Source organism: Musa acuminata, chromosome BXJ3-4 (genome assembly GCF_036884655.1).
Source record: "Musa acuminata AAA Group cultivar baxijiao chromosome BXJ3-4, Cavendish_Baxijiao_AAA, whole genome shotgun sequence".
Classification (NCBI taxonomy): domain Eukaryota; kingdom Viridiplantae; phylum Streptophyta; class Magnoliopsida; order Zingiberales; family Musaceae; genus Musa; species Musa acuminata.
In genome coordinates, this window is record NC_088352.1 from 29870898 (window position 1) to 29897500 (window position 26603).

Here is a 26603-nt window from a genome sequence, read left to right on the forward strand (position 1 = left end):
CGCTTTATGTCTTTGTTATTATCGTAGTTATTCCTACACACACAAACTAAAACTCTACTCCGATCTAGACAATTATTACAACGCGAATCAACATTCTGTTGCCCGGCACATCATTGGTTGGCACTTCGTCCGATTCTTTAGCGCATCGTCCTCTCTTGCGGCTTGTGGCCCAATCGGCGGTTGACCTCCATAACCCCAATATCCTTGGTGTAATTCCGCTCTCCTTGGCCCGATGCCAACGTCCGAAGCCTTCTGCCGTCCAATATCCTGACGTGATCTCCTACGACGCAACGTCAATTCCTCCTACGTCAACTGTCTAATCCTGATCGAGTAGACCTGCATCACTCAAGACGCAGTTAAACATCTAAACACAATCAATAAGTTTCATCATCAAAATCTGAGATTCAACTGTTCAAAATTCGAAAAACATTTGCTAAGAACTTTTAAACCATTGACGACATCCGTAAAATGGGTGTACATGTCTCCAATGGTTTTGCTTAGTTTCATATAAAATAATATAAAATCATGCATCAAAAGATTTATCTTAGAATCCTTAACTCTACTACTGCCTTCGTGTGTGATTTGAGGAGTGTGCTAAATATTGTGCCAAGTTTCGGAAATAGAAACCCAATGAAATTTGTTTTTATCCAAAGCACAAAACAAAACATTCATAGCTTTGATATTCGTAGGTTTACGAGGCAACCTTTAAGTTCTAAATTTTTACACACCTCTTCTCCATTACAGATACAACCTTTTATAAGCAATCACTCCTCCCTAAACAGAATTCTAAACTTTAGAAAAAGAGGAGGGTATTTCTCAAGTGATTGCTGCAGCGTTTTCTCACTTTTAAATTCTTTGTGGTTGTGTATTCTGAGCAAGAATGAGAGGGGTGTTTATAAGCCCCAAATGGATTCAAACATAGAGCTTAAAAGAGTCTATCTCCGGTTTTTGAGGTACTAGCGATACCACTGCCTATGTTGGGCAATACTATTGCTTGCAGCACTAATTGGGCGGTACCACCACCCAGTCTTGCGATACCACCACTTGACATAGTCTCGAAGATTGTGTTTAGGCAGTATCATTGCTTGACATAGTCTCGAAGACTATGTCTAGGCAATACCATTGCCTGGCATAGTCTCGGAGATTATGCCACCAATAGATCCACCTGTTCGGTCACTTGATTGAGCCTTTCACTTGGCCCAACATAGCCCAATCTTGGGTCCATTTGGTCCCTAATTGAGTTAGCCCAATTCTAACTTAATTATACCTAAAACCTATTTCGATCTAGATAATTATTATAAAGCTAAATCAAATATTGTTTGGCATGTCATTGGTCCATCGACACCTCGTCCGATTCTTCGGCGCATTATCTTCTCTTGTGACCTATTGTCCAATCAGCTAGTTGACTTTCGTAAATCCGAATTTCTTAGTGCAATCTCCACTCTTCTTAGCCCGATGCCCGAACCCATAGCCCCAAGCCTTCTACCGATACGTCGACTGATCATCCAGCTCGACATTCAATCTTTTGACATATTCCTCTCCGACCCAACATGATTCTTTCTGCTTTAATTATCTCTCCCTGATCGAAGCTTCCCGCGTCACTCAAAATACAGATCAAATCAAAAACACTATCAATTGGTTTAATCATTAAAATCTGAGATTAAATAACTTCTAAGATATTGATTATTATATTCTAAAATCTTTAAAAAAAGTTTAAAATTTTATTTATGAATGAAAATGAAATAATGTAAGTTTATTTTTCAAAATTTATGGTGATAATCAGTTGGATCAAAAAATACAAGGACGAATCTTTTGACAAAAAATATTAAAAAATAATAAATGTTTTAGATAAATATGATGATGTAGTTGTTACTTTTAAAGAATCAAAAGAACTATCTCTAAGGAGAGAGAAAAAACAATGATGTAGAAAAATAGCTTGTTCTTAACTTATCAGACTATTAATATATTTTTTAATTATTAACAAGGACTTTGGTATGCAATTTATAAATCACAAAGAGCGATAGATTTGTAATCCTTAATTTTGGTTGGGTTATCTTCTTTACAAATGAATATGAGGGTAGTTCTGCCCCACCTACTAGGCAAAACCATTAGGTCGGAGGCTATTAGCTAAACTCATAGTGCAAAGAGTTACAATATCTTTTATTATTTCATAAATAGTATCACATCATGGATTTTGTTTTCGTAGGATTACAATATCTTTCTAATAATCAAGAGTTAAGTAAATAAGTATTATTTTATTAATATATATAAATTATAAATATTTATTAAAATTTATTTATTAATCAAAATATAAATCAAAAGTCATTATAAACTTTATTGAGAAATATAGTATTTACTCAAAAATAAATAGAGGAATGTTTGCACATAATTGGAAGTCAGTTAGTTCTATTTTAAGGTTGCTTTAATAAATAAAATAAAAAATAAAAAGTTTTAATATTGTTGAGTAGGAAACCCTACACATCAATTATAAAATAAATACATATCTAAAAGTCAATTATCCTATTGGTATATATTAAATACCCAAAGAAGCACTCCCTCATTAGCGGATGGAGAGACTTTATTCTACGGGATATATTTATATTCTTCCAAAATGAAAACAAGTTAATATCATATTCCTAATAGCGGATGGATTGTTGTCCGTGTTGAATCTCGAATTTTGATGATGAAACCAATCGATAAGTGTTTATGTTTTAATCTGCATTTTGAGTGACGTAGGATGCTTCGATCAGGATGAGACAATTAAAGCAGGAAGAATCATGTTGTGTCGGAGAGGAACATGTCAAAAGATTGAACGTCGAGCCGGATGATCGGTCGACGTATCGGTAGAAGGCTTCAAGCCATGGGTTCGGGCATCGGGCTAAGAAGAGTGGATATTGCGCTAAGGATATCGGAGTTGCGGAGTCAACTGGCTGATTGGGCAATAGGCCGCAAGAGAGGACAATGCACCGAAGAATCAGATAAAGTGTCAAGGGACCAATGACATGTCGGACAACTTGATTAATGCTTAGTATTAATTGTCTAGATCGAAATGTGATTTTACATATGCATGATTAACTATGATAGCAAGGCATGAAGCAAAATGAAGTCCTGGAGTCAAGGACGCGATTACGTTGGGAGTTCGAGAGTTCGTCGGAAGTTCGGACGTTCGCCGGAAGTTCTGCCAGAACCAACTGAGAAGTCTCAGAGCTTTCTAGAGAAGCTCATTTGAACTCACCAAGAAGATCATCGTGAAGTCCAGGAGCTTGCTGGGAGTTCGCCGGAACATTGCCGAGAGATTGTCAAAAGTTTCCCGGAAGCTCGTCGAAAGAAACCTAGACTTACAGACTTTGTTTAGCTTAGTAAATGTCTTAAAATTTATAGTTAGCACATAATATGAATTAGAATTGGGCCAACCCAATTAGGGGATAGTTGGGCCAAGTTTGGGATGTGTTGGGCCAAGAGAAAGGCCCAAATAATGACCAAACAAGTGAAACCATCGTGGCATAGTCTCCAAGACTGTGTCGGGAGGTGGTAACGCCCAAAATCAGTCTTTGAAACTATCTGGGCAGTGGTATTGCTAGTCTAGGTGGTGGTACCACCCAGTGTCAGACTACAGGCGGTGGTACCGCCCAAAACAGGTAGTGGTATCGCCCGTACCCTAAAATTTCGGGGGTTTGAATTTTGGCTCCAAATTTGAATCAATTTGGAGCCTACAAATACCCTAGCTATTCCTACATGGATTAGAAAGACATATTAAGCAAAACCTATGATTCTAAAGTTGTAAACCTTAGAAAGTTGAGTTCTCTCCTCCCAAAGCTTAGAGAGAGTTCTAAGGGAGGTGTGAGAGGGATACCTTATAAAAGAGGGTTGTAAAAGGTTGTTTCCTAAATCTGTGAAAAGGAGACCGATAGTGGAAATTGGTGGCCTTGACGGAAGAGATATCGGCGAAGTGGATGTAGGCCATGACGACCAAACCACTCTAAAATTTGGTTTGCTTTTCCTTTGAGCAATTTACTTTAAACTGCAAACCATTTTACTTGCTTACTGCTTTCAATACTTTTATGAACTTGCTTTCAAGTCAAGCATATTTTCGAAATCGGTTTTCAACGAACTAGAAAATTTTAGAATTGACGTGATTTTTACCGCTGCATTAATTCACCCCTCCTCTTAGTGCCGACCCTATTCCTAACAATTGGTATCAGAGCCTCGTTTTCTAATTTGGTTTAACACCCAAATAGAAATGGCTTTTTTCAGCTTTTAAGAGGATCACTCTCTCGTTCATCCTCCCTTTTTCAATGGGATAGACTACACTAATTGGAAAACTCAAATGAGAGTTTTCTTGCTTTCATTCAATCTAGATTTATGGCACATAGTTGAATTTGGTTTACAAATGCCTTCTCTTCCAATGAACCATTGGAATGATTTGGAGAAGAAGACGCTTTCTTTAAATCCTAGAGCTATGAATGCTCTATTTTGCGCTTTAGATAAAAATGAGTTTAATCGGGTTTCTATTATTAAGATCAAGAGCACTAAGAGGGGGGAGAGGGGGTGAATTAGTGTAGCAGAAAACTTTCGATGATTTAAAACGACGTTCGTACGATAAAAAAATGTCTTTGATGAAAAACCATTTCGGAAATACTTCAACTTTAGATTAAGCGAAAGTAGAGTTGAAGTAAAGCAATGAAAATAGTTTGCAGTTTAAGATAGAGAGCAGAATGTAAATGAAAATTGAGATTTAGAGTGGTTCGGTCAATCTTGACCTACATCCACTTTTGGCTTCCTCCCCCGATGAGGTCACCGACGTCCACTAGAGGCCTTCCTTCAATAGGCGAAGGCCAACCACCCTTTTATAGCTTTACTCCTTTTAACGGGCTTAGGAGACAACCCTTATAGATTTTCACTCCTCTCTTGAATGATCACAACTTAGAAGAAAAGAGGGAGAAGAACTTTTGGCCTTTACAACACTTTTGAGCTCTAAAATTCTCAGAATAAGATCAAGATTTTGGTTTACTTTCATACAGGAAAGGGTGGGGTTTATATAAGCCCCAAATGGTTTGAATTTGGAGCTAAAAAATGTCATCTCCCAAATTTTTGGGGTCCTAGCGGTACTACCACCATAACTGGGCAATACTACTGCCTAGCATTGCTCGGAGACCGAGCTTAGGCTGTACCATCGCCTGACAGGGGCAATACCATCGCCTAGCCTCGCTCGGAGACTGAGCTCAGGCGATACCACCACCTGACAGGGGTGGTACCACTACCCAGCATTCTTGGGACACTGAGCTCCTAGGTGGTGACACCACCAACCAGTAATTCTGGGTCCGAATGGGCTGATCCATTCGGCCCAATTTGGGTCTATCAAGGGCCCAATTAACTTAATCATCATGCTAACTACGATATTTAAGACATTAATACTGCAACTTGCTCCGGTGCGTCAATCGATTCTTTCGTCGAGCTTCCGGTAAACTTCCAACGAACATCCGACGAACCCTCGGCATTGCTCCGGCGGACTTCTGGCAAACTCCTGGATTTGCGATGATCCATTTGGCGAGTTCCAACGAGCTTATTTGCCTAGCTCCTGGACTTCTCGGATTTGTTCCTGTAGAACCTTTGACGACCGTCCGGACTTCCGTCGAACTCTCAAACCCTTAACATGATCATGGTCTTGATTTCGGTACAACTCCTGTTGCATGTCTTACTTCCATCATAGTTAATCCTATACACTTATCAAACATGTGGATTAGATAACAAATGACAATTGACTTTATCATCAAAATTCGAGATTCAACAATCTCCCCCTTTTTGATGACGATAATTAATTGATAACGGAGTTAACCTTAACTCTCCCTATCTATATACCATACTTGAGATAAGTCATTCTTGAATTCAAAGCCTTTGAATTCAAAAGACCTATTGATAAGTTAAGATCGTTTAACCTTATCAATATTCCTATCATGATTCCTATCATGATGTATGTCTTTGAAAATGATGTCAAGGCTTGACATCTATTTTCAAGTTTTATATTTTAAATATGAAAGATAATAATTGAAGTAATTCATCATATGGTAAGATATCAATATGTAAAATTATGATGTAAGCTTTTGATATCTTAACATAATGCAAACATTTCAAGTGTTTAGCAATCATAGCATTTCATCACATGGCAAGATATCAATTTGTATAATTACGATGTAAACTCTTGATATTTTAACATAATGCAAACATTTCAAGTGTTTAGCAATCATAGCATTTCATCACATAGTAAGATATCAATATGTATAATTGCGATGTAAGCTCTTGATATATTTTCAAAATTCAAATATGGCAATCATAGCATCAATTTACCAAATATTTCGATATAAGCATTTGATATCTTAACATAATTCAAATATAGCAATCATAGCAATTCTATTATCAATTTACTATGTATTTCTCCCCCTTTGTCATCAACAAAAAGGAGAACAATTTAAGTAAGTTTTAAGCATAAGTGCGGTAATAATTCATGTCATAACTAGGTTCATGTCATTTTCAACAATGAGTGATAAGATACCAATTATACAAACATCTCAAGGAAAACATGACATGGAGATAGCTTTCATTACTTCTTCCTTTTTATTTGTCATTATCTTTTTGCATGAAGGAGGAAAGTCATTTGTGAGCTTACTTGAATGAAGTTAAAATCGTTAAGAGATTAAATCATGCTTCATTTTTACAAGGATCAAGATTTTTACATGTAAATTAAATCCTTGCAAGTGTTAAAAAATCTTCCTTTAAGAAGGAATTCATAAGAAGGAATCATTTCATCAAATCCATTTCTAAAAAAAAATATGTTTCACATGATAACTCTATGAGAGATGCATTTGTTAATTGATTCCATATATCAAAAATCAATGATATAAAACAAACTCGATATAACATATGCTTATGAAAGCTACATTAAGTCCGGAAGAGAATAATGTATCATTCGGATTAAGAAAATTTAAAAATAAAATTTAACACATTCATGCATTCACACAAGTTTTTGCTATAGATTTTCAAACACAATCATGAAGATAAAACATGCTTATTATCATGTAGAATTTTATATCGAAAACATATAATTTCCAACATGTTATTAAGGCATGTAATCGTGTAAAATTCTCATCATCGCAATTAAGCGAATGATTTAAAAACATCCGAAAAATGATTTTAATAAGTTCATGCATTCATACACATCAACATTCCCAATTCTCTTTTAATAAAATCAAATTGTTCTTCACTTAGAGGCTTTGTAAAAATATCAGCTAGCTGATGTTTAGTATCAATGAACTCTATAATTACATCATGATTAGTGATATGATCTCGTATAAAGTGATGTCTAATATCAATATATTTTGTTCTTGAGTGTTGAATGAGATTTTTTGTTAAACATATTACACTTGTGTTATCACATTTAATGAGAATATTTTTAAGATGAACTTTATAATCTTCTAAGGTGTTTTTTATCCACACAACTTATGCACTACATGCACTAGCTACAATATACTCAGCATTGGTTGTTGATAGTGTAACCGAGTTTTGTTACTTAGATGACAAGGAGACAAGGGCATGTCCAAAAAATTGACATATTTCTGATGTGCTTTTTCTATCTAGTCTATACCCAACAAAATCCACATCAGCATAAACAATTAACTCAAAATTCTCAGTTTTTGGATACCATAATCCTAGATTTGTGGTACCTTTAAGATATCTAAGTATTCTTTTAACTTCTTTGAGATGAGATATCTTACGGTTTGATTGAAACCTAGCACAAAGTCCGACGATATCTGGTCTAGTTGTAGTGAGGTAAAGTAAACTTCATATCATACCCCTATAAGTTTTTTGATCGAAGATTTCTTCATTTTCATCAATTTCTAACTTAGTGGAGGTGCTCATAGGAGTGTTGATAGCTTTTGAGCTATTCATATTAAATCTTTTTGGCAAATCTAAAGCATATTTAGTTTGACTAATAAAGATGTCATTGTTTAGTTGCTTAATTTGTAAGTCTAAGAAGAAAGTTAATTCTCCCATCAAACTCATTTCAAATTTGAGACTCATAGTTTTACCAAAAGATTCACAAAGAGATTCGTTCGTAGAACTGAAGATAATATCATCAACATAAATCTGAACAATAAGAAAATTATTTTTAAAATTATTAATAAACAATGTAGTATCGACCTTGCCTTTTGTGAAATTATTTTCAATAAGAAAAGAACTAAGTCTCTCCTACCAAGCCCTTGGGGTTTGTTTTAAACCATAGAGAGCTTTAGTTAATTTAAACACATGATTAGGGAGGCTATTATTTTTAAATCCGAGAGGTTGTTCAACATAAACTTCTATGGAAATAAAGCCATTAAGAAAAGCGCTTTTAACATCCATTTGAAATTATTTAAAATTATTATTACTAGAATAGGCAAGGAGCATCCTTATGGCTTCTAATCGAGCCACAAGGGTGAAGGTTTCTTCGCAATCAATACCTTCTTCTTGGTTGAAATCTTTGGCCACTAATCTAACCATGTTTATAACTACGATACCATATTCATCTTGCTTGTTTCTAAAGACCCATTTAGTACCAATAACTAAATGGTCATTTGGCCTAGGAACAAGCTTCCACACCTCATTTCTCTCAAATTGATTTAACTCATCTTGCATAGCGATAATCCATGAATCATCTTTCATGGCTTCGTCAATACATTTTGGTTCAATTTGGGAGAGAAAAGCAGCGTTGGGACAAAAATTTTTAAGAGAAGAACGTGTTTGAACCCCCTTAGATGTGTCTCCTAAGATTAGCTCCTTAGAATGAGCATCTACATACTTTTAATCCTTGGGTAAGGATGTTTCAAAAGTGAATGCATCCAAGTTGCTAGTTGGAGAAAGGGTTTCATTTAAATTCAAAGAATCGAAATTAACATCATCATCCAAATCATTTTTTCTTGATTTCGAAAATCTCATTGAAAATAACATGAATGGATTCTTTTATAATTAAAGTTCTTTTATTGAAGATACAACAAGCTTTAGAAACCAAAGAATAACCAAGAAAAATTTCTTTGTCGGATTTAGCATCAAATTTTTCTAAGGCATCTTTTTCATTCAAGATAAAACACTTACACCCAAAAACTTTAAAATATAAAACATTAGGTTTTTTGTTGTTTCACAACTCATAGGGAGTTTTGGTGAGTAAGAGTCTTACTAGAGCTCTATCAAAATATAGCATGCAGTGTTTACGGCTTTGGCCCAAAATTATTTGGGTAGGCTATGTTCATTCAATATGGTTCTCGCCATTTTTGTAAATTTCTATTTTTTCTTTCTAATACTCCATTTTGTTGAGGATTTCTTAGAGTAGAAAAGTTATGAATATATCCATTAAATTCATAAAATTTTTGGAAATCACGGTTTTGAAATTTACCACAATGATCACTTCTAATTGATGAAATCATAGAACCCTTTTCATTTTGAACAAGTTTATAAAACTTGGTAAAATATCTAAAGCATTCATTTTTGTATTTCAAGAAATAAGTTCATGTGTATCTACTATAGTCATCTACAATAACAAAGACGTATTTGCTACCTCCTAGGATTGATGTAGAGATTGGTCTGAATAAGTCCATATGGATCAATTGCAAGGGCCTAGAGGTGCTTATTTGATTCTTAAATTTGAAACTTCCCTTAATTTATTTTCCTAATTGACAAGTATCGCACACATTATCTTTAATGAACTTGATATGAGAAATTCCTCTTGTAAGTTCTTTGGATGATATTTGAGTAATTAGTTTTAATGCTAGCATGACCTAATCTCTTATACCAAAGCCAAGCATCCTCATTCAAAATCGAGAAACATATTTCATTACAAAGATCATTGATGTCAATAGTGTATACGTTATTTTGTTTTAATGCAATCATAGATGTATTTTTGTGTAGTTTTTCAATGATGTAAGCATTAGATTCAAATTTGATAATATATCCTTTATCACATAATTGACTAATGCTCAAGAGGTTATGTTTTAAACCATCAACTAACAAAACATCTTTAATAAAGAAGTTAGATTTGTTACCTATAGTTCCCTTGCCAATGATTTTACCCTTATTGTTGTCTCTGAATGTGACATAGCCTTCGTCTATGCTAGTGAGCTTAGAGAATTGAGATGGATCTCCAATCATATGTCTTGAGTATCCATTATCAATGTACCATCTCTTGCTCCTAGCTTGTGATGGTGTACGTTTCTACAAAATAGGATGATTTTTAGGTACCCATTCACTTTTGGGTACCTCAAAGACCGATCTAAATCATTTATCATATTGCATAGAATTTATCATGGTTCCTTTAGGAACCCAAATTAATTTGTTCAGACTAACTTTCTTGAATGGACAATGATAAGTTCTATGTCCATGTTTGCAAAAAAAGTTGCATTTACCTTGATGCGAAACATGCAAGATAGGGCCTTTAACGAAGGTGGTTGGATTTTGATGAGGACTTCTCACAAATCCGATTCCACATCTTTTTGGAACGTGACCCTTATTTGTAAGAATCATATTCAAAGACTTGCTACTAAGCTCGAATTTCTTCAAAGTGTTCTTAAGTAGCAAATTCTCCTTTTAGAGAGTTTCTAGATCATGACATTTTACACATTGAGCTAAACTATCATGATATTCAATTTTTAATTTATCAAAATTACTAGTAAGACTATCATGCTCCTTTTTTAGTAATTTATATTTTCTACTAATTGTTTTGCATTCATCAAATAAGTCATGAAGGGCATTTAAAAATTTATCAAATGATAAATCTGCATCAATTAAGTTCGTTACCTCCCCTTTGATGGCCATTTGTGCGTAATAAGCAACTTGCTCAGTATTGGACTCCTTTTCTTCGGACACGCTTGAGTCATCCCACGATGCTTTGAACGTCTTTTTCTTTGGTGTTCTCTTCTTGGCTTGGGGACAATCACTTTTGTAGTGTCTCAGCTTCTTGCATTCATAGCAAATAACTTGGTATTTTTTTTGTTCAAATTCATTTTTTATGTCATTTTTAAACTTGTTTCTTTTAATAAATTTTTTAAATTTTCTTGTTAGAAGTGTCAAAGTCATCATCAAAGTCCTCATCACTTGAGTTTTCTCTCAAGTGGTCTTCTAGAGTTCTAAGTGTCATATCCTTTTTGTTCTTTGGAAGGATGTCTTCTTGTTCTTCATGAGCTTTGCAAGTCATTTCGTAGGTCATTAATGACCCGATTAATTCTTCAAGAGGGAAGTTGTTTAAATCTTTAGCCTCTTGAATAGGAATGACTTTAGGATCCCAACTCTTTGGAAGGGATCTTAGAATCTTATTTACGAGCTCAAAATCCCAAAAACTTTTGCCGAGTCCTTTTAGACCATTGACAATATTCGTGAAATGGGTGTACATGTCGCCTATGGTCTCGCTTAGTTTCATTAAAAAAAGTTCAAAAGAATGTATTAAAAGATTGATTTTTGACTCTTTTACTCTACTTGTGCCTTCATGAGTCACTTCGAGTGTATGCTAAATATCAAATGCGGTTTCACAAATTGAAACACGATTGAACTTGTTTTTATTAAGCGCACAAAATAAGACATTCATAGCCTTTGCATTAAAAGCGAAAGTCTTCTTCTCCAATTCATTCCAATCAATCATTGGAAGAGAAGACTTTGAAAATCCATTTTCAACAAGATTCCATAATTCAAAATCAATAGAAATAAGGAAGATCCTTATTCTGGTTTTCCAATAGGTGTAGTCCGTCCCATTGAACATGGGTGGATGTGTAATAGAGTGGCCCTCTTGGTTTTTGGCGTATGTTATCTCTCTTGGGTTTTAATCTGATTAAGAGTTAACCCCGCTCTGATACCAATTATTATGATCAAGAGCACTAAGAGGGGGGTGAATTAGTGCAGCGGAAAACTTTCGATGATTTAAAATGACGTTCGTACGATAAAAAATGTCTTCGATGAAAAATCATTTCAGAAAGTACTTCAACTTAAGATTAAGCAAAAGTAGAGTTGAAGTAAAGCAATGGAGGCAATTTGCAGTTTAAGATAGAGAGCAGAATGTAAATGCAAACCGAGATTTAGAGTGGTTCGGTCAATCTTGACCTACATCCACTTTTGGCTTCCTTCTCTGATGAGGTCACCGATGTCCACAAGAGGCCTTTCTTCAATAGGCGAAGTCCAACCACCCTTTTACAGCTTTACTCTTTTTGATGGGCTTAGGAAACAACCCTTATATATTTTCACTCCTCTCTTGAATGATTAAAACTTAGAAGAAAAGAAGAAGAAGAACATTTGGCCTTTACAACACTTTTGAGCTCTAAAATTCTCAAAATAAGATCAAGATTTCGGTTTACTTTCATGCCGAAAAGGGTGGGGTTTATATAGGCCCCAACTAGTTTGAATTTAAAGCTAAAAAATGTCATCTCCTGGATTTCCGGGGTCCTAGCGGTACTACTGCCATAATTGAGCGGTACTACCACTTAGCATTGCTCGGAGACCAAGCTCAAGCAATACCACCGCCTAACAAGGGCGGTACCACCACCAAGCCTCGCTTGGAGACCGAGCTCAAGCGGTACCACCACTTGACAGGGGCAGTACCACTGCTCAGTATTCCTGGGAGACTAAGCTCCTAGGCGGTGGCACCGCCGGCTAGGAATTCTAGTTCCAAATGGGCTGATCCATTCGGTCTAATTTGGGTCTATCAAGGGCCCAATTGCCCCTAGATTAAGTTAATGAGATCACCTCCCATTTTTAACTTAATCATTATGCTAACTACGATATTTAAGACATTAATATTACAACTTGCTCCGATGCGTCAATTGCTTCTTCCATCGAGCTTCTGGCGAACATCCGACGAACCCTCGGCAATGCTCCGGCGGATTTCCGGCAAACTCCTGGACTTGCAACAATCCACCTGGCAAGTTCCGATGAGCTTCTTTGGCAAGCTCCTGGACTTCTCGGATTTGTTCCTACAGAACCTCCAACGACCGTTCGGACTTCCGTCGAACTCTCAAACCCCTAACGTGATCATGGTCTTGACTCCGGCGCAACTCCTGCTCCATGTCTTACTTCCATCATAGTTAATCTTGCACACTTATCTCAACATATAGATTAGATAACAAATGACAATTGACTTCATCATCAAAATCCGAGATTCAACATCTATGTCCGAAATAGCCTTTGATATTTGGCATATTCTCGAAATCACACACGAATGCACAAATAGAGTTAAAGATTATAAGATTAATCGTTTAATGCATGATTTTGAACTATTTCATATGAAACCAAGCGAAACCATTGGAGACATGTACACCCATTTTACGGATGTCATCAATGGTTTAAAAGCTCTTGGTAAAAGCTTTTCGAATTTTGAACTCGTTAACAAGACTTTACTATCGCTTTCTAAAACTTAGGATTCAAAAGTAACCGCTATATAAGAATAAAAAAAATTGAATACCTTTTTGATCGAAGAACTAATAGGGTCTTTGATGACCTATAAAATGATGTTCAATGCATGCAAATAACTTGAGAACCACCTTCCAAAGAATAGGAAGGATTTGGAACTTAGAACAATCGAAGACCATTCGAGCAAAAGCTCAAGTGATAGTGAACTTAAACTACAAATGAAATTTAAAAAGTTCATTAAACAAAAATTAAAGAACAAAAAGAATGGAACTACTTGCTTTGAACACAAGAAGAAGAACACAAATTGGGATGAATCGAGCTCCTCCAAAGACGAGGAGAAAATCAACAAAGGCGAGTTGGCAAACTATGCCTTAACGGCTTTCGACGATGAGGTACTCGAAACCCCCTTAATTTATTTCGAAATTACATGATGCTTTTCATGTTGCATTTTATTTTGTTTAGAAAAATTATTTCTTGATAATTGTATATTTAATAATGAAAATACAAAAATTAGGAATCATGCTTATCATTCTAGTAATTTTGAAAATAATCATGAAAATTATATGTTTATGATAAACAAAATAATTTTAATTAAAAATACCTTATGAAATCATGTTTGATGATATCATGCCTAATAAATTTATTTTTTAAAATTGTGCATGAATATTTTTGTGATTTATGAATTATCAATCTTTGCCGTAATGAAAGTTCTTTTTCGGTTTTAAATTTTGATGCATGTATTTACTTGGAAAAAATGAAATAAACCACATGAATTGAAATAACTAAAAAGAGGAAAGATTTCTTTATCGAGTTATCAAAAAAGGAGAGATTAACGAATCTATCTTTTTTTTTTCATGAATCTCTTAAAAATGATTTTAATTTGACGATTTGAATTTGAACAAGACTTATCTTGATTTTTCGAAATTTATGACTTAAGGAAAAATATGATCTCCTATATTTCTTTTTGACATTTATAAAAAATTAAGGAGATTTTTTAAATAAATTATGTCTTTTGTAATTCAAGTGGTCTTAAATTTGATGACATGATTTCTTTGACACAAATGCCTTGAAATGATTGAAATAATTTACACTATTATAATTTTCCCTTCTTCTTTCCTATTTACAATGATAAAATGGGGAGAAGTTTTGATCATGATAGGATATAATTTGACAAAATTAATACCATCATGATTTGAAATGCTATGATTTGTTACCAAAATGATGTATCATGAATGCTTTAAATGATGAATGCTTGGTATCATGATCAAAATATTGATAAATGCTTAAAAATTTTAATGTTTTAGTATCATGTGTGATATGCTCATAATGATAATTGATTTATTTTTCGGTATCGTGCATGAAAAATAAAGTGTATGGTTTTGAAATTGTGCAAGTTTTAATGATGCACAAATAAAATTGATACTTACCTTTATCATGATTTAGAAATTGATATAAAGGGTCTTTCCTTCTTTTTACAATGACAAATAGGGAGCAAAAGTAAATTAGTTAGCTTGCACAAATCAAGGAAATGCATAAACTTGCTTACCTTCTTGCACATCTAAAGAGAAGATGCAAAAGTAACACTTGCCAAATTGTTTGCTTGTTTTATGTAAAACATTGTCTCTTGCTAGCTTGTTATCTTGTATTTTGCTAGCTTGCACTTTGCAAAGGAAGCAAAACTAGCACTCCTTAAAAGAGAAGAAATAACTTGCTATCTCGAACATTACAAAGAGGTGCTATCTTGCTTATCTCAACAAGCAAAACATGCTAACTTGCACATCTAGCAAAATTGACAAATCTACATATTTCAAGAAGCAATAGTTACTTTCTTGAACATCTCAAAACTACTAGCTCGCATGTTCTAAAATATTGTCTAATTTGCTAGCTTGCATGATCTAGAACTTGCTATCTTACTACCTTGTATATCTATGATAATAGCAAAATTGCATGATGATAAAAATGGAGATTATATTTATCATGCAATGATTAGAACTTGTATGCTCAAACACTAGAAAGTGAAACTTCTCCTTTTTGTTGATGACAAAGGGGGAGAAGTATGTTGATGTCATACATGATTTGATCATGACATGTTGCTTAGATTTTTGAATCCAAGAGTTTCTATCAATATGGCATATTGATAGGGGGAGTTTGTTTAAACTCCGGGAGTTAAGGTTAACTTCGTCGTCGATTGGTTATCATCATAAAAAATGGGGAGATTATTGAATCACAGATTTTGATGATAAAATCAATCGATAAGTGTTTATATTTTAATCTGCATTTTGAGTGATGCATAATGCTTCGATCAGGATGAGACAATTAATGTAGGAAGAATCACGTTGTGCTAGGGGAAAATATATCAGAAGATTGGATGTCGGGCTAGAGGATCGGTCGACGTATCGACAGAAAGCTTCGGGCCATGGATTCGAGCATCGGGCCAAGAAGAGCGAATATTGCGCCAAGGATATCGGAGTTACAGAGTCAACTGGCCGATTGGGCAATAGGCCGCAAAAGAGGACGATGCGTCAAAGAATCAGACGAAGCGTCAAGGGACCAATGATATGTCGAACAACTTGATTAATACTTAGTATTAATTGTCTAGATCACGATAGCAAGGCATGAAGCAAAATGAAATCCTATAGTCAAGGACGCGATTACGGTGGGAGTTCGAGAGTTCATCGGAAGTCCGGACGTTCGTCGAAATTCTATCAGAACTAGCCGAGAAGTCTCAGAGCTTGCAAGAGAAGCTCATCTAAACTCACCAAGAAGATCATCATGAAGTCCACGAGCTTACCGGGAGTCCGCTAGAACATTGCCGAGAAATCATCGGAAGTTCGCCGGAAGATCACCGGAAGCTCACCGAAAGAAACCTAGACTTACATATTTTATTTAGCTTAGTAAATGTCTTAAAATTACGGATTTTGGAACAGGAACTACTAGGTCCAAAATCTAGGTTAAGCCTATCTAATAGGATCTTTCACTTATTTCTCTCTCTATTAGTTTCTTGGTTTTCTTATTTTCCTTTTAAAAACCAATTTGACTTTAAGGTTCAAACCTATAAGATCCAACCCATTCTGATACAAAGCTAAAAATTTTACACATCAATAATTATAGAGATAATTGAATTTTATAGAGAAGAAAGAATAAATAAACTAAAAATTCTAATTATAGAGATAATTGAGTTTTATAGAGAAGAAAGAATAAATAAACTAAAAACTCTGTATCCAAAGGATTTCATTACTTATATATTTATCGAGGGTATATGACAAAGACAAATCTTAATTAAGATTTTTACACCAAAATTTTACTTAATTATAAAATTTACGTTAATATTCAAACACGGGAGTGGAAAGGATAGTTTGCGCTAAAATTGGGAAGAAAAATGAGAATATCCTGTTCCAACATCAAATTGGAAATAACGGTTGCCGTTCTTATTCTCATTCCCTATTCCGTATTTGCTTAAACTCATTGCGAAATAGACTTTGTAATTGTAATACGGAATAGTGAACTCTAAGAATCATATAAATGGAACATTGGCAGTATTCTTAGAGAAATGAAACATTCATGTTTTATTGCTTTTCGAGAGATGAACAAGAAGATGCTCCAAACAAGGAGGAAGAGAGAGAACTATATGTAACACTTGTTTGGCACCAATATAGGACTAGTCCAACAAGTCAACGTTATTCAACATATGTAAATACTACAAGTCAAACACATATATATGGTATCTTAGTTCGCAAACTTGGACTTTATGGCAGTGACAACCTTCTGATCCACCTGAAAAGCTTTGGCCAGCACATCGTCGGGAATCGCCGGCGTCGATCCGAACAGGGTAGTGGAGGCGATCACCACCCCCGGGAGCTGGCTGTCGAAGGTGGTGATGGCGAGCGCCTTCTTCGTTCCGACGTTGTATTGGAAGTGAATGAGGCCCTTGGGCACCACGAACATCTCGCCGGGATTCAAGACCTTGGAGAAGAACTGGTTGTTGGTGCTGACGAACCCCACCAGCAGTCGACCCTCGAGGAGGATGATGAGCTCGGTGGCTCTCGGGTGGCTGTGGGGCGGGTTGACGCCGCCGGGGGCGACATCGACACGGTTCATGGAGACGCCGAGGGTGTTGAGTCCCGCGAAGCTGAGGACGTTCGCAGGGGTCACGCTGGAACCGAAGATGTTGCTGGTGTTGCCCTCGTTGGACAGCCCGGCGAAGAAGAAGTCGTCGGACGTGACGTTGGAGGCAGGCTTGCACGGGAACCCATTGACGACCACGCCAGTAGCTCCGAAGTCGGCGACGCAGAAGTCCTGCAGAGGGTGAGGGTCGGCGCGGGTCGATGCAAGGAGGAGGGTGAAGGAGAGGAAGAGGACAAAGGACTGTGCAGCACACCGCAACTCCATTCTCAGATGGTGGTTTATGTTGATGGTGATGAGAGGAGGGTGATGCATGTATGGTTTGTATATATAGTAAGAATAGATTTGAAGGAGTCATTGTAACTTTTAGCTTGCTTGTCGCAACCAACCTCTTCTGAAATCGACAGAATAATCAGTCATATTGATAAGGTTAATGGAATAGTAGTATGATCGATTCATTGCATAGAATAAGGAATGGGTCTCAATAATGGACTTTCAAGGCTGAACAAGAAGCTTAATCTAATTCGTATATTGCTACTATCAACCAAGTCATAGCTATCTTTCCTTGTTGTTGGGGTGTAACTTTACTATATTATTTCCTCTGTTGATTGTATACCATCACGCGTTTATATGTAATATAGTATACAATGTTCATAGTATTATCAGTTCCAGTGCAGTTAAACTAGGAGTCTTAATCTGAAAACACGATTATGATAAGTCCTATCCTATTTAGGACAGGACTTGTGTACGCCCCAAGTCTGATATGTATAATAGCAGTAAGGGATTCTAATCAGGTTTGTTTTTTAAAAATATTTCGAGTTCTTTTTTTATGTTTGACTTTCTCTGTCTTTTTTTTATTTTAATTTTGTGATATACATGATATTTTTTATTAGTGATGTTAAGTAGAAGCATAGGCATCACCATATGATCTTTGTTGCCTGTCTCGATTTAAGAAGATCATTATTTGATACGCAGCATAAAGATAAAAACATGTTTCCAAGTCAATATTTATAAGAGATTTTGAAGGAGGTTCTTATATAGTCAAAGCCATGAAAGAAATGTTGAAGAGGAAGAAGTTCTATATACTTTCAAAATTAAAAATAATCATACAGATCCATAATTAAAAAATATATCAGAATATCATAATTAACATGATTCTGATTCGATATATCTATAGAAAAATCAAATAATTTATAATATAATTTTAATTGCAAGGTCCGTAAGTTATCTCGTTATACCCTCTCATATGAACCATGAAAAATTCTATACATTTTCTCTTATCCTTTCTAGAAATCATAGAGAGCACTATCTCTAGACATCGTAAAGAATAATCTAAAAGTACTCCAAGTATTTCTCACATCTTGTTATCCCCCACCAAATCCTAGAGATATATGATATATGTATAAAAGAACTAAACATTAATTTTTAGGGCTTTTTTTCCTTCATTAGAACTTTTTCTTATAATAAGATTCCTTATCCTCCTAGGATAGTAACGTTGGGAATCCTAAAATATTGGTGAATCCCAATAATCTCTCTCTTGGTGAGTATGATATTAAGTCGATATGATGTTATTATTTGCATGCTACTTTTTGTGCTTTAGGGGGATCAGTCTATTTTCTTCTTGCCCGATCTTGGGGCCAAATCAACTTCTTATAAAAGTTGAAAAATGAGATTTTTCTTTGTTTATTCAAGGAATGGGTGAACAATCAATCTGAATTAGTCCACCTGAAAGTTTTTCAATGCCACCTCGATATTGCACGGGTTAAAAAAAGAGAAATTCGGTATAATTGTTCTCACCCTGTCCGAGTCTACTATCATACTTCAGATGAGTGAGTTATAGCTCATTAAAGCAAGTCTCAATCCTTCACCTCAAGGTAAGGTGTCAGAGCCCTTTCCTTCTCATTGAGACTGACCATTTTTTTTCTTATAGATATGGATTTCTAGGGTAATATACTTCAAGCCAACACTTGACACTGCATAAAGAAGAAGACGTGGACCTCTTGCTCTTCATTGGCACAGAGGGAAGAAGAGGTCCGGTGCAAGCAATATCACCTAATTACAGATGCCTAGCCCTCTAGTGGTTCTCGGGTCGAGCATTAGTGCCCCACCATGCTCTCATCGTCGAGCTAGTGATGTCAAAGTGAGGAGGCGCAATCATATGGTGAACGATGTGATGCTTTCCTAAGTTGGCCATAGGGTGGATAGAGGGAGGAGAAGGAAAACTTTAGCGAAAAAAAATCTTGATTCATAGAAAACTTTCTAAGTTGTAATCAAAAGAGCAATTTAGATAATTTTTCTCTTTAGTAAATATAGCAAATGTAGTTTTTTTCTTTAGTAAATTTAGATAGATATCAAGTTGTAGTCAAAAGAATCAACAACAAAACAATTTTGTTGTTGTAAAAAGAGACATAAGAGATCAAACGAGAGATCTTAATTAATATTAGAAAAATCCCAAGTTATAATTTTGAGAAATCAAGATCATGATATAGATAAAATTCATTCAAATTCATAATCATCAAAATCACTTTCATAATTCAAGAGATTCAAAATATAAATAGATTCGTCACTAAGGATCTCTAAGATGAAAACTCGATTAGATAGAGATTTTTTCAAAAAACATGCATTCTCGTCCTTTTATTTCAATTTAAGTGATTTGATTTCCTACAAGTATGTCTTTGTCTTTTATGACAAATAAAAATATATATTATTGTTTAAAACCGATAGACAAAAACAAGATTCATCACAAAAATCACCAAGACTTCAAATTATCATGCATAATTCAATTATTAAGCATGGTACTAAAACTTTCAACATTTTTATTATGTCTTACATCATTATGCATCATTAAATCATCAAACATGATTTCATTAAACATAAAACATTTTTAATCAAATACAAAATCATTTTATTTGTAATGCATTTTTCATTTTAAATGAATCTAACTTTTCATGCTTAGTGCTAGGAGTTAATATACAATTTTCATGCTCAAATTTTTATTTATATATATATAATTTTTCTAAACTAATTTAAAAGTAACACATGAAATACATCAAGTTATTTCAAAATAAGGTAAATACATTTCGAGTGAGTTACATACCTTATTGTGAAAAGCCACCTCGTCTTTGTTGGTTTGCTCCTCATCTTTGGATGCGCTCAATTCGTCATTGAGTGCTTTTTTCTTCTTTGGTAATTTCTTCTTCAGTTTAATATATTCATCTTTGGAGTGCCTTAGTTTCTTGCGTTCATAGCAAGTAGTTGTGTTCTTTTTAAGTTTGTTTTTATTCTTTGATTCTTGTTTCATGAACTTTTTAAGCTTTATTGTTAAGAATTCAAAGTCATCATCTCTTGAACTTTCGTTCGAGTGGTCTTCTTGAGTTCTAAGTGCCAATCTTTCCTGTTTTTTGGAAGGTTGTTATCAAGTTCATCATATTCATCATGTGTCTTGTACGTCATTTCATATATCATCAATGAACTAATAAGTTCTTCTAGTAAAAAAATATTTAGGTTTTTTTATTCTTGTATTACCGTTACTTTCGAATCCAAATTTTTAGAAAGAGATCGTAAAACTTTATTAACAAGTTCAAAATTTGAAAAATATTTGTCAAGAACTTTTAAACCATTGATGACATCCGTAAAATAGGTGTACATGTCTCAAATGGTTTTGCTTGGTTTCATATAAGATAATGCAAAATCATGCATCAAAAGATTTATCTTAGAATCTTTAACTCTACTAGTGCCTTCGTGTGTGATTTCAAAAGTGTGCCAAATATCGTGCCAAGTTTCACAAATAGAAACCCGATTAAATTCATTTTTATCTAAAGCACAAAACAAAGTATTCATAGCTTTGACATTCACAGGTTTACGTGACAACTTTTAAGTTCTAAACTTTTACACCCCTATTCTCTTTTTCACAAGTTTATGATATAACCTTTTATAAGCAATCATTCCTCCTTAAATAGAATTCTAAACTTTAGAACTAGAGGAGGGTATTTCTCAAGTGATTGTTGCACCGTTTTCCCACTTTTAAGTTCTTTGTGCTTGTGTATTCTGAGCAGGGATGAGAGGGGTATTTATAGACCCCAAATGAATTCAAACATGGAGCCTAAAAGAGTCTCATCCTTGGTTTTTGAGGTACTAGCGATACCACTGCCTATGCTAGGCGGTACCATCGCTTGCAGCATTAACACTAGGCGGTACCACTACCCAGTCTTGCGATACCACCACTTGACACAGTCTCAGAGACTGTGTTTGGGCGGTATCACCACATGACATAGTCTCGAAGATTATATCTGGATAATACCATTGTCTGGCATAGTCTCGGAAACTGTAACACCAATAGTTCCACCTATTCGGTCACTTATTTAGACCTTTCACTTGACCCAACATAGATCAAACTTGGGTCCATTTGGTCCCTAATTGAATTGGTCAATTCGAACCCAATTACACCAAAAATCTATTTCAATATAGACAATTATTACAAAGCTAAATCAAATATTGTTTGGCATGTTATTGGTCCATCGACGCCTCGTCTGATTCTTCGATGTATCATCCTCTCTTGTGACCTATTGTCCAATCGGTCAGTTGACCTTCGCAACTCCGAATTTCTTGGTGCAATTTCACTCTTCTTGGCCCGATGCCCGAACCCATAGCCCGAAGCCTTTTACCGATATGTCGACCAATCATTCGGCTCGACGTTCAATCTTTTGACATGTTCCTCTCCGGCCCAACATGATTATTCTTGCTTTAATTGTCACTCCCTAATCGAAGCTTCCTACGTCACTCAAAATACAGATCAGATAAAAAATACTATCAATTGGTTTAATCATCAAAATCCGAGATTCAATAACTTCTAAGATATTGATTATTATATTCTAAAATCTTTAAAAAAATTTAAAATTTTATTTATGAATGAAAATGAAATAATGTAAGTTTCATTTTCAAAATTTATGGTGATAATTAGTTGAATCAAAAAATATAAGGAAGTATCTTTTGACAAAAAATATTAAAAAATAATAAATGTTTTAGATAAATATGATGTTGTAGTTGTTACCTTTAAAGAATCAAAACAACTATCTCTAAGGAGAGTGAAAAAACAATGATGTAGAAAAACTAAATAGACAATTTTATCGACCAATGACAAGATCATGGTCGTGGCTAGAGTCATGATGGACCATCATGATTCATGAGATAATCAAACATTGAGGCTCAAAGAAACATTAACGATAACAGTAAAATTTATTATAAGAAAAATATTTAGTAATATTATTGTAAAAGGTTGATGATGGAAAGAAAAATAAGAAAACTTATTGTCTATTAATGATGTGTGGTCATAGAGAAATTAGTAGCCATGTGTTAGGAAATGGCACTTCAAAACTTCGGACAAATCTATAAAAAATCATGTAAAGATGAGAGATGATTTTATAAAAGAAGTTCATGTTGGAAGTACAATTTAAGTAGATATTAGATACCAAAATAATATAATTGATAATGTTTATCATGTTCTTAGCGTGAATTTCAATTCACCCCGTGTTGGTTGATTTTTAAATAATAGATACTCTTATTTATAAAAAAATTAAAAATACTAGTTTGTGAAGATAGAAGTAAAACAAAATTACTTTCTCACATTAAAAAAAAAGTGTTTTCTATCAATATTACTTTAAAAGTTGGTTTCAGTATTATATATTTGATTAGGGATGTTAAATTGAATTGAATTGGAATCAAATTAGAATTGAACCAATCCAGAGTTAGTTTAGTCTAAATCGGTTCATTAATAGTTTAATTTTGAATGTTAATTTTAGTTTAATAGTATTCTTTTTAATTTGATTAATCAATTCAGATTAAACCAAATCGATTTTAGTTTTTCAAAAATATCAACCCTGTCAAGTTCACTGTTTTTAAGTCATAAAGAAGCTATTAGTTTAAAGTTGATTTAAAATTAAAAATCAAATGATTTAGTTGAAAGATACAGAGCAAGGCTCCAAAGGAATATAACTTTTGCTGAAATTACAAGATTTGATATCATTAGATTTATAACTAATTTATGCAAAATCTACTTCCTTTAATGGCTATTCAAGTAAAGAAGTCATTTAGGGGTTATGAAATAAAACATGAGGAAAGGGTTTATAGATTCAAGAAAGTTGGACTTCAGCAAAATGCTACATCATGAATTATGCACACATTATTTAGAATAGTCTTAACAAAACACAAAATGCTTTATGTTGAAATAAACGGTACGCTGATTTTGATAGTTTGTTTGTACATTGATGATGGAAATAGCCAACAACTGATAAATGAATTTAAAAAGATTTTTATTTTTATAATGATTTTGCTTAATACTAATGAACTTTTATTTTTTGGTCGGTCTGATGGTGATTAAATGTTATGTTGAAGATTAAAAGAAAATTCACATAACATGCTTTTCTTTCAACATTTGTAAGGAGCATTTTTTTGTCATTAGAGATATTTTAACAATATCTGTGTCATTAGATAAATTCTTACTTTGTCGAGAAACATTTGAAATTAAAAATATTAACATTAAGATAATGTTAAACTCTTCTTTAATTAATCTAGAAGTCCTAACCATATAAGATTATGGTAAGTCCCTAATCTATTCAAGAGTTAGAGGGCTGGTGGCCTATACGTAGGGAAATAATCTTCTCACATGAGTACACCAAGTCAGATCAAGAGAGCAACAGTAAAGAGAGACTGTAGAGTAGTCAGATTTATTTTGTTAAAATATTTTATTTTTCTGAGTTACTCTGATTCTTTTTGTGAGTACTTGTCTTCCTATCTCATCTTCTTTTTGTCTTGATTTTCAACACATTATTCATTATTAATGAAAGTTTGGGGTGGGTCATTTTTTACTTGAAGAGTTCTATGAGCATAGGAGATTCGGGTCTCCTTTTGTTGTATTCATCCAATAAGATCTTATCAGATCAACATAAACTAATTTTAATGAACTTCCTTTGTTATTTTCTTTGTCTTTGGGGTCATAAACCCCAAAGATAAACCAATTTTAATGACCCCAATGTTTCGGGGTCAGCCAAGATTGCAATATTAGCAAAATTGACTGATCTTGTTTTGTTTGAATTGGTCGGCATAACATTGAACGGATGAAATGATGTCAAACATGTCATCAAGGTAGAACCTAAAAGTGGGAGAAGACTTTTGATGCTGAAGAAGAATAATAATGTTGGTAATAAAATAAAAACTCAAAAATAGTGAACATAAATTTTTAGGCGGTCGGCATCTCTCGTCTGTATCCATTGCTAACATTCAAAAGACTCTCTTAAGTTCAACTAAAATAAGCATAAAATCTCTTACAGATGTTTGACAGCAACTTTTAAAATTGGGAGAGAAAGATTTTGTACTAAAAAAGAATAAAAATTAGTTATAAAATAAAAAATAATAAACATAAAATTTGGGAGATTGATGTAACACTCAAAACTACTTTCTCCTGACTTAAACCCAAGCATAATATCTTTCACAAAAACCTTGAAGAAAGATTTTTCTATCCAATCTCTCTACATTTCCCAGAGAATGTCGTGGAAACATATAAAGTGCATTTCTTCAATACTATCACAAACGTTGGTTTCTTTTCCTCCAAGCAAGCTAGTTTTCTTAAAAGCTTGAGCTAATATTGAAGTATTCAAACAAGAATTTTCGTCACAGATACCATAAGCAAAGCAGTCCATTCAATCATCGACCGTGATGTCTATTGATCCCATGCATGACGTTCATAATGCAGTCCATTCAAATCTCCCAACATGACCGACAACGATCATGACGTATTGGGAAGAAAATAGTTGACACTAAATTTAGATTATTACAGCAATGAAAACTAAACTTCGATCCAACTTGCTGAAGTTGCCTTGCATTTATGAAAGCGCACATTGTACTAAGAATCATAAAAGAACATAGTTGACACTATATCTGAACTTTCTCATGTTTTACTTATGTGTGTTCTTTGGATTTTAGCAAGAGCAAGAAAGCTGGTCACCAAAACCGTAAAGTAATTTGCTGTCTGATACTACTGGACAAAGTTGATGCTCCTAATGTATATCTAGGATGCATTTAGCTTCTCTCTTAAAACATTCTGTGAGATAGCTTTTTGTAGCGACAAAAGAGGTTCTAAAGTTCAGTGGGAATACTGTTCAACGTAATGATATATTGGCACCAAGGTAGATCAGGTTTAGGGATGACAGTACCCACAAATTTTACTCCATGCCATAAATGAACTTGATTAGCTATCTAAAGAGTCAAATCGAAGACTTCAACTCAAGACTGGCTATCTTTATCGTAACCAATTACTGCAGAAATTATTTGGATATATAGCTATTCGATCAGTCTACATCTGCTACATTGCTACTCATTTCCGAATGGTGGTTGGTATCTTTTACTGCCTTATCATTCCAAAGAATATGCCCACGAACCTGAAACGAAAACCAGGAGCAAACGAACGAAACACCATCAGAACGAATGCACATTCATCAATAATTAGAACTAACAATGTAAGAGTATAATCGTACAAAACGAGATACATTCCGTTTGTCCTGTCATGTGGCAAATGAATAAATGATTCTTAATTCCAAGGTGAAAAGAATGGTACAGGCTGAGCTTGGGACTGTATGATTGAGAGCAATACATACATACAGACCCAAAACTCCAAAAAGTCATATGATTTGCTAAGCATGAACCACCATTACCTAAGACAAACATGGAAATGTAACAAGGCAAAGAAAACACACAAACAAATGAACCGCTGCTTATCATACAAGGACCTGTCTACGAGAGAAGCTGCGCACACTAGGAACTCCCATGGGATCTAACTGATGACGTGGACTGCGCTGAGATAGATGCAGTTGGGCTGTCAGATTCTCTCTCTGTGTTGCCAAATCTTGCTTTCCCGCTTATCCTACTAATGGTCTCTTGAGCAACATCAAAGAACCAAGCATCACTTGGGAGAACACTGCATGAAGCACAGATGCTAGTTTGAAATATCCTTAATCTCATAAGGAGAAATAGGGAACCGACGCCAACTCTCTGAAATAATATATTCAGTAGGA

At 34.5% G+C, this 26603-nt stretch overlaps 1 protein-coding gene across 1 annotated transcript; it reads right to left on the reverse strand.

Moving 5' to 3' along the window:
* Positions 1-17075: 17075 nt before the first annotated feature.
* Positions 17076-17846, reverse strand: LOC135634808 (germin-like protein 3-8). Its single transcript, XM_065145428.1, has one exon. The coding sequence runs from the start codon at positions 17803-17805 to the stop codon at positions 17143-17145; it is 663 nt and encodes a 220-aa protein (XP_065001500.1). The 5' UTR covers positions 17806-17846; the 3' UTR covers positions 17076-17142.
* Between the last annotated feature and the right edge of the window lie 8757 nt (positions 17847-26603).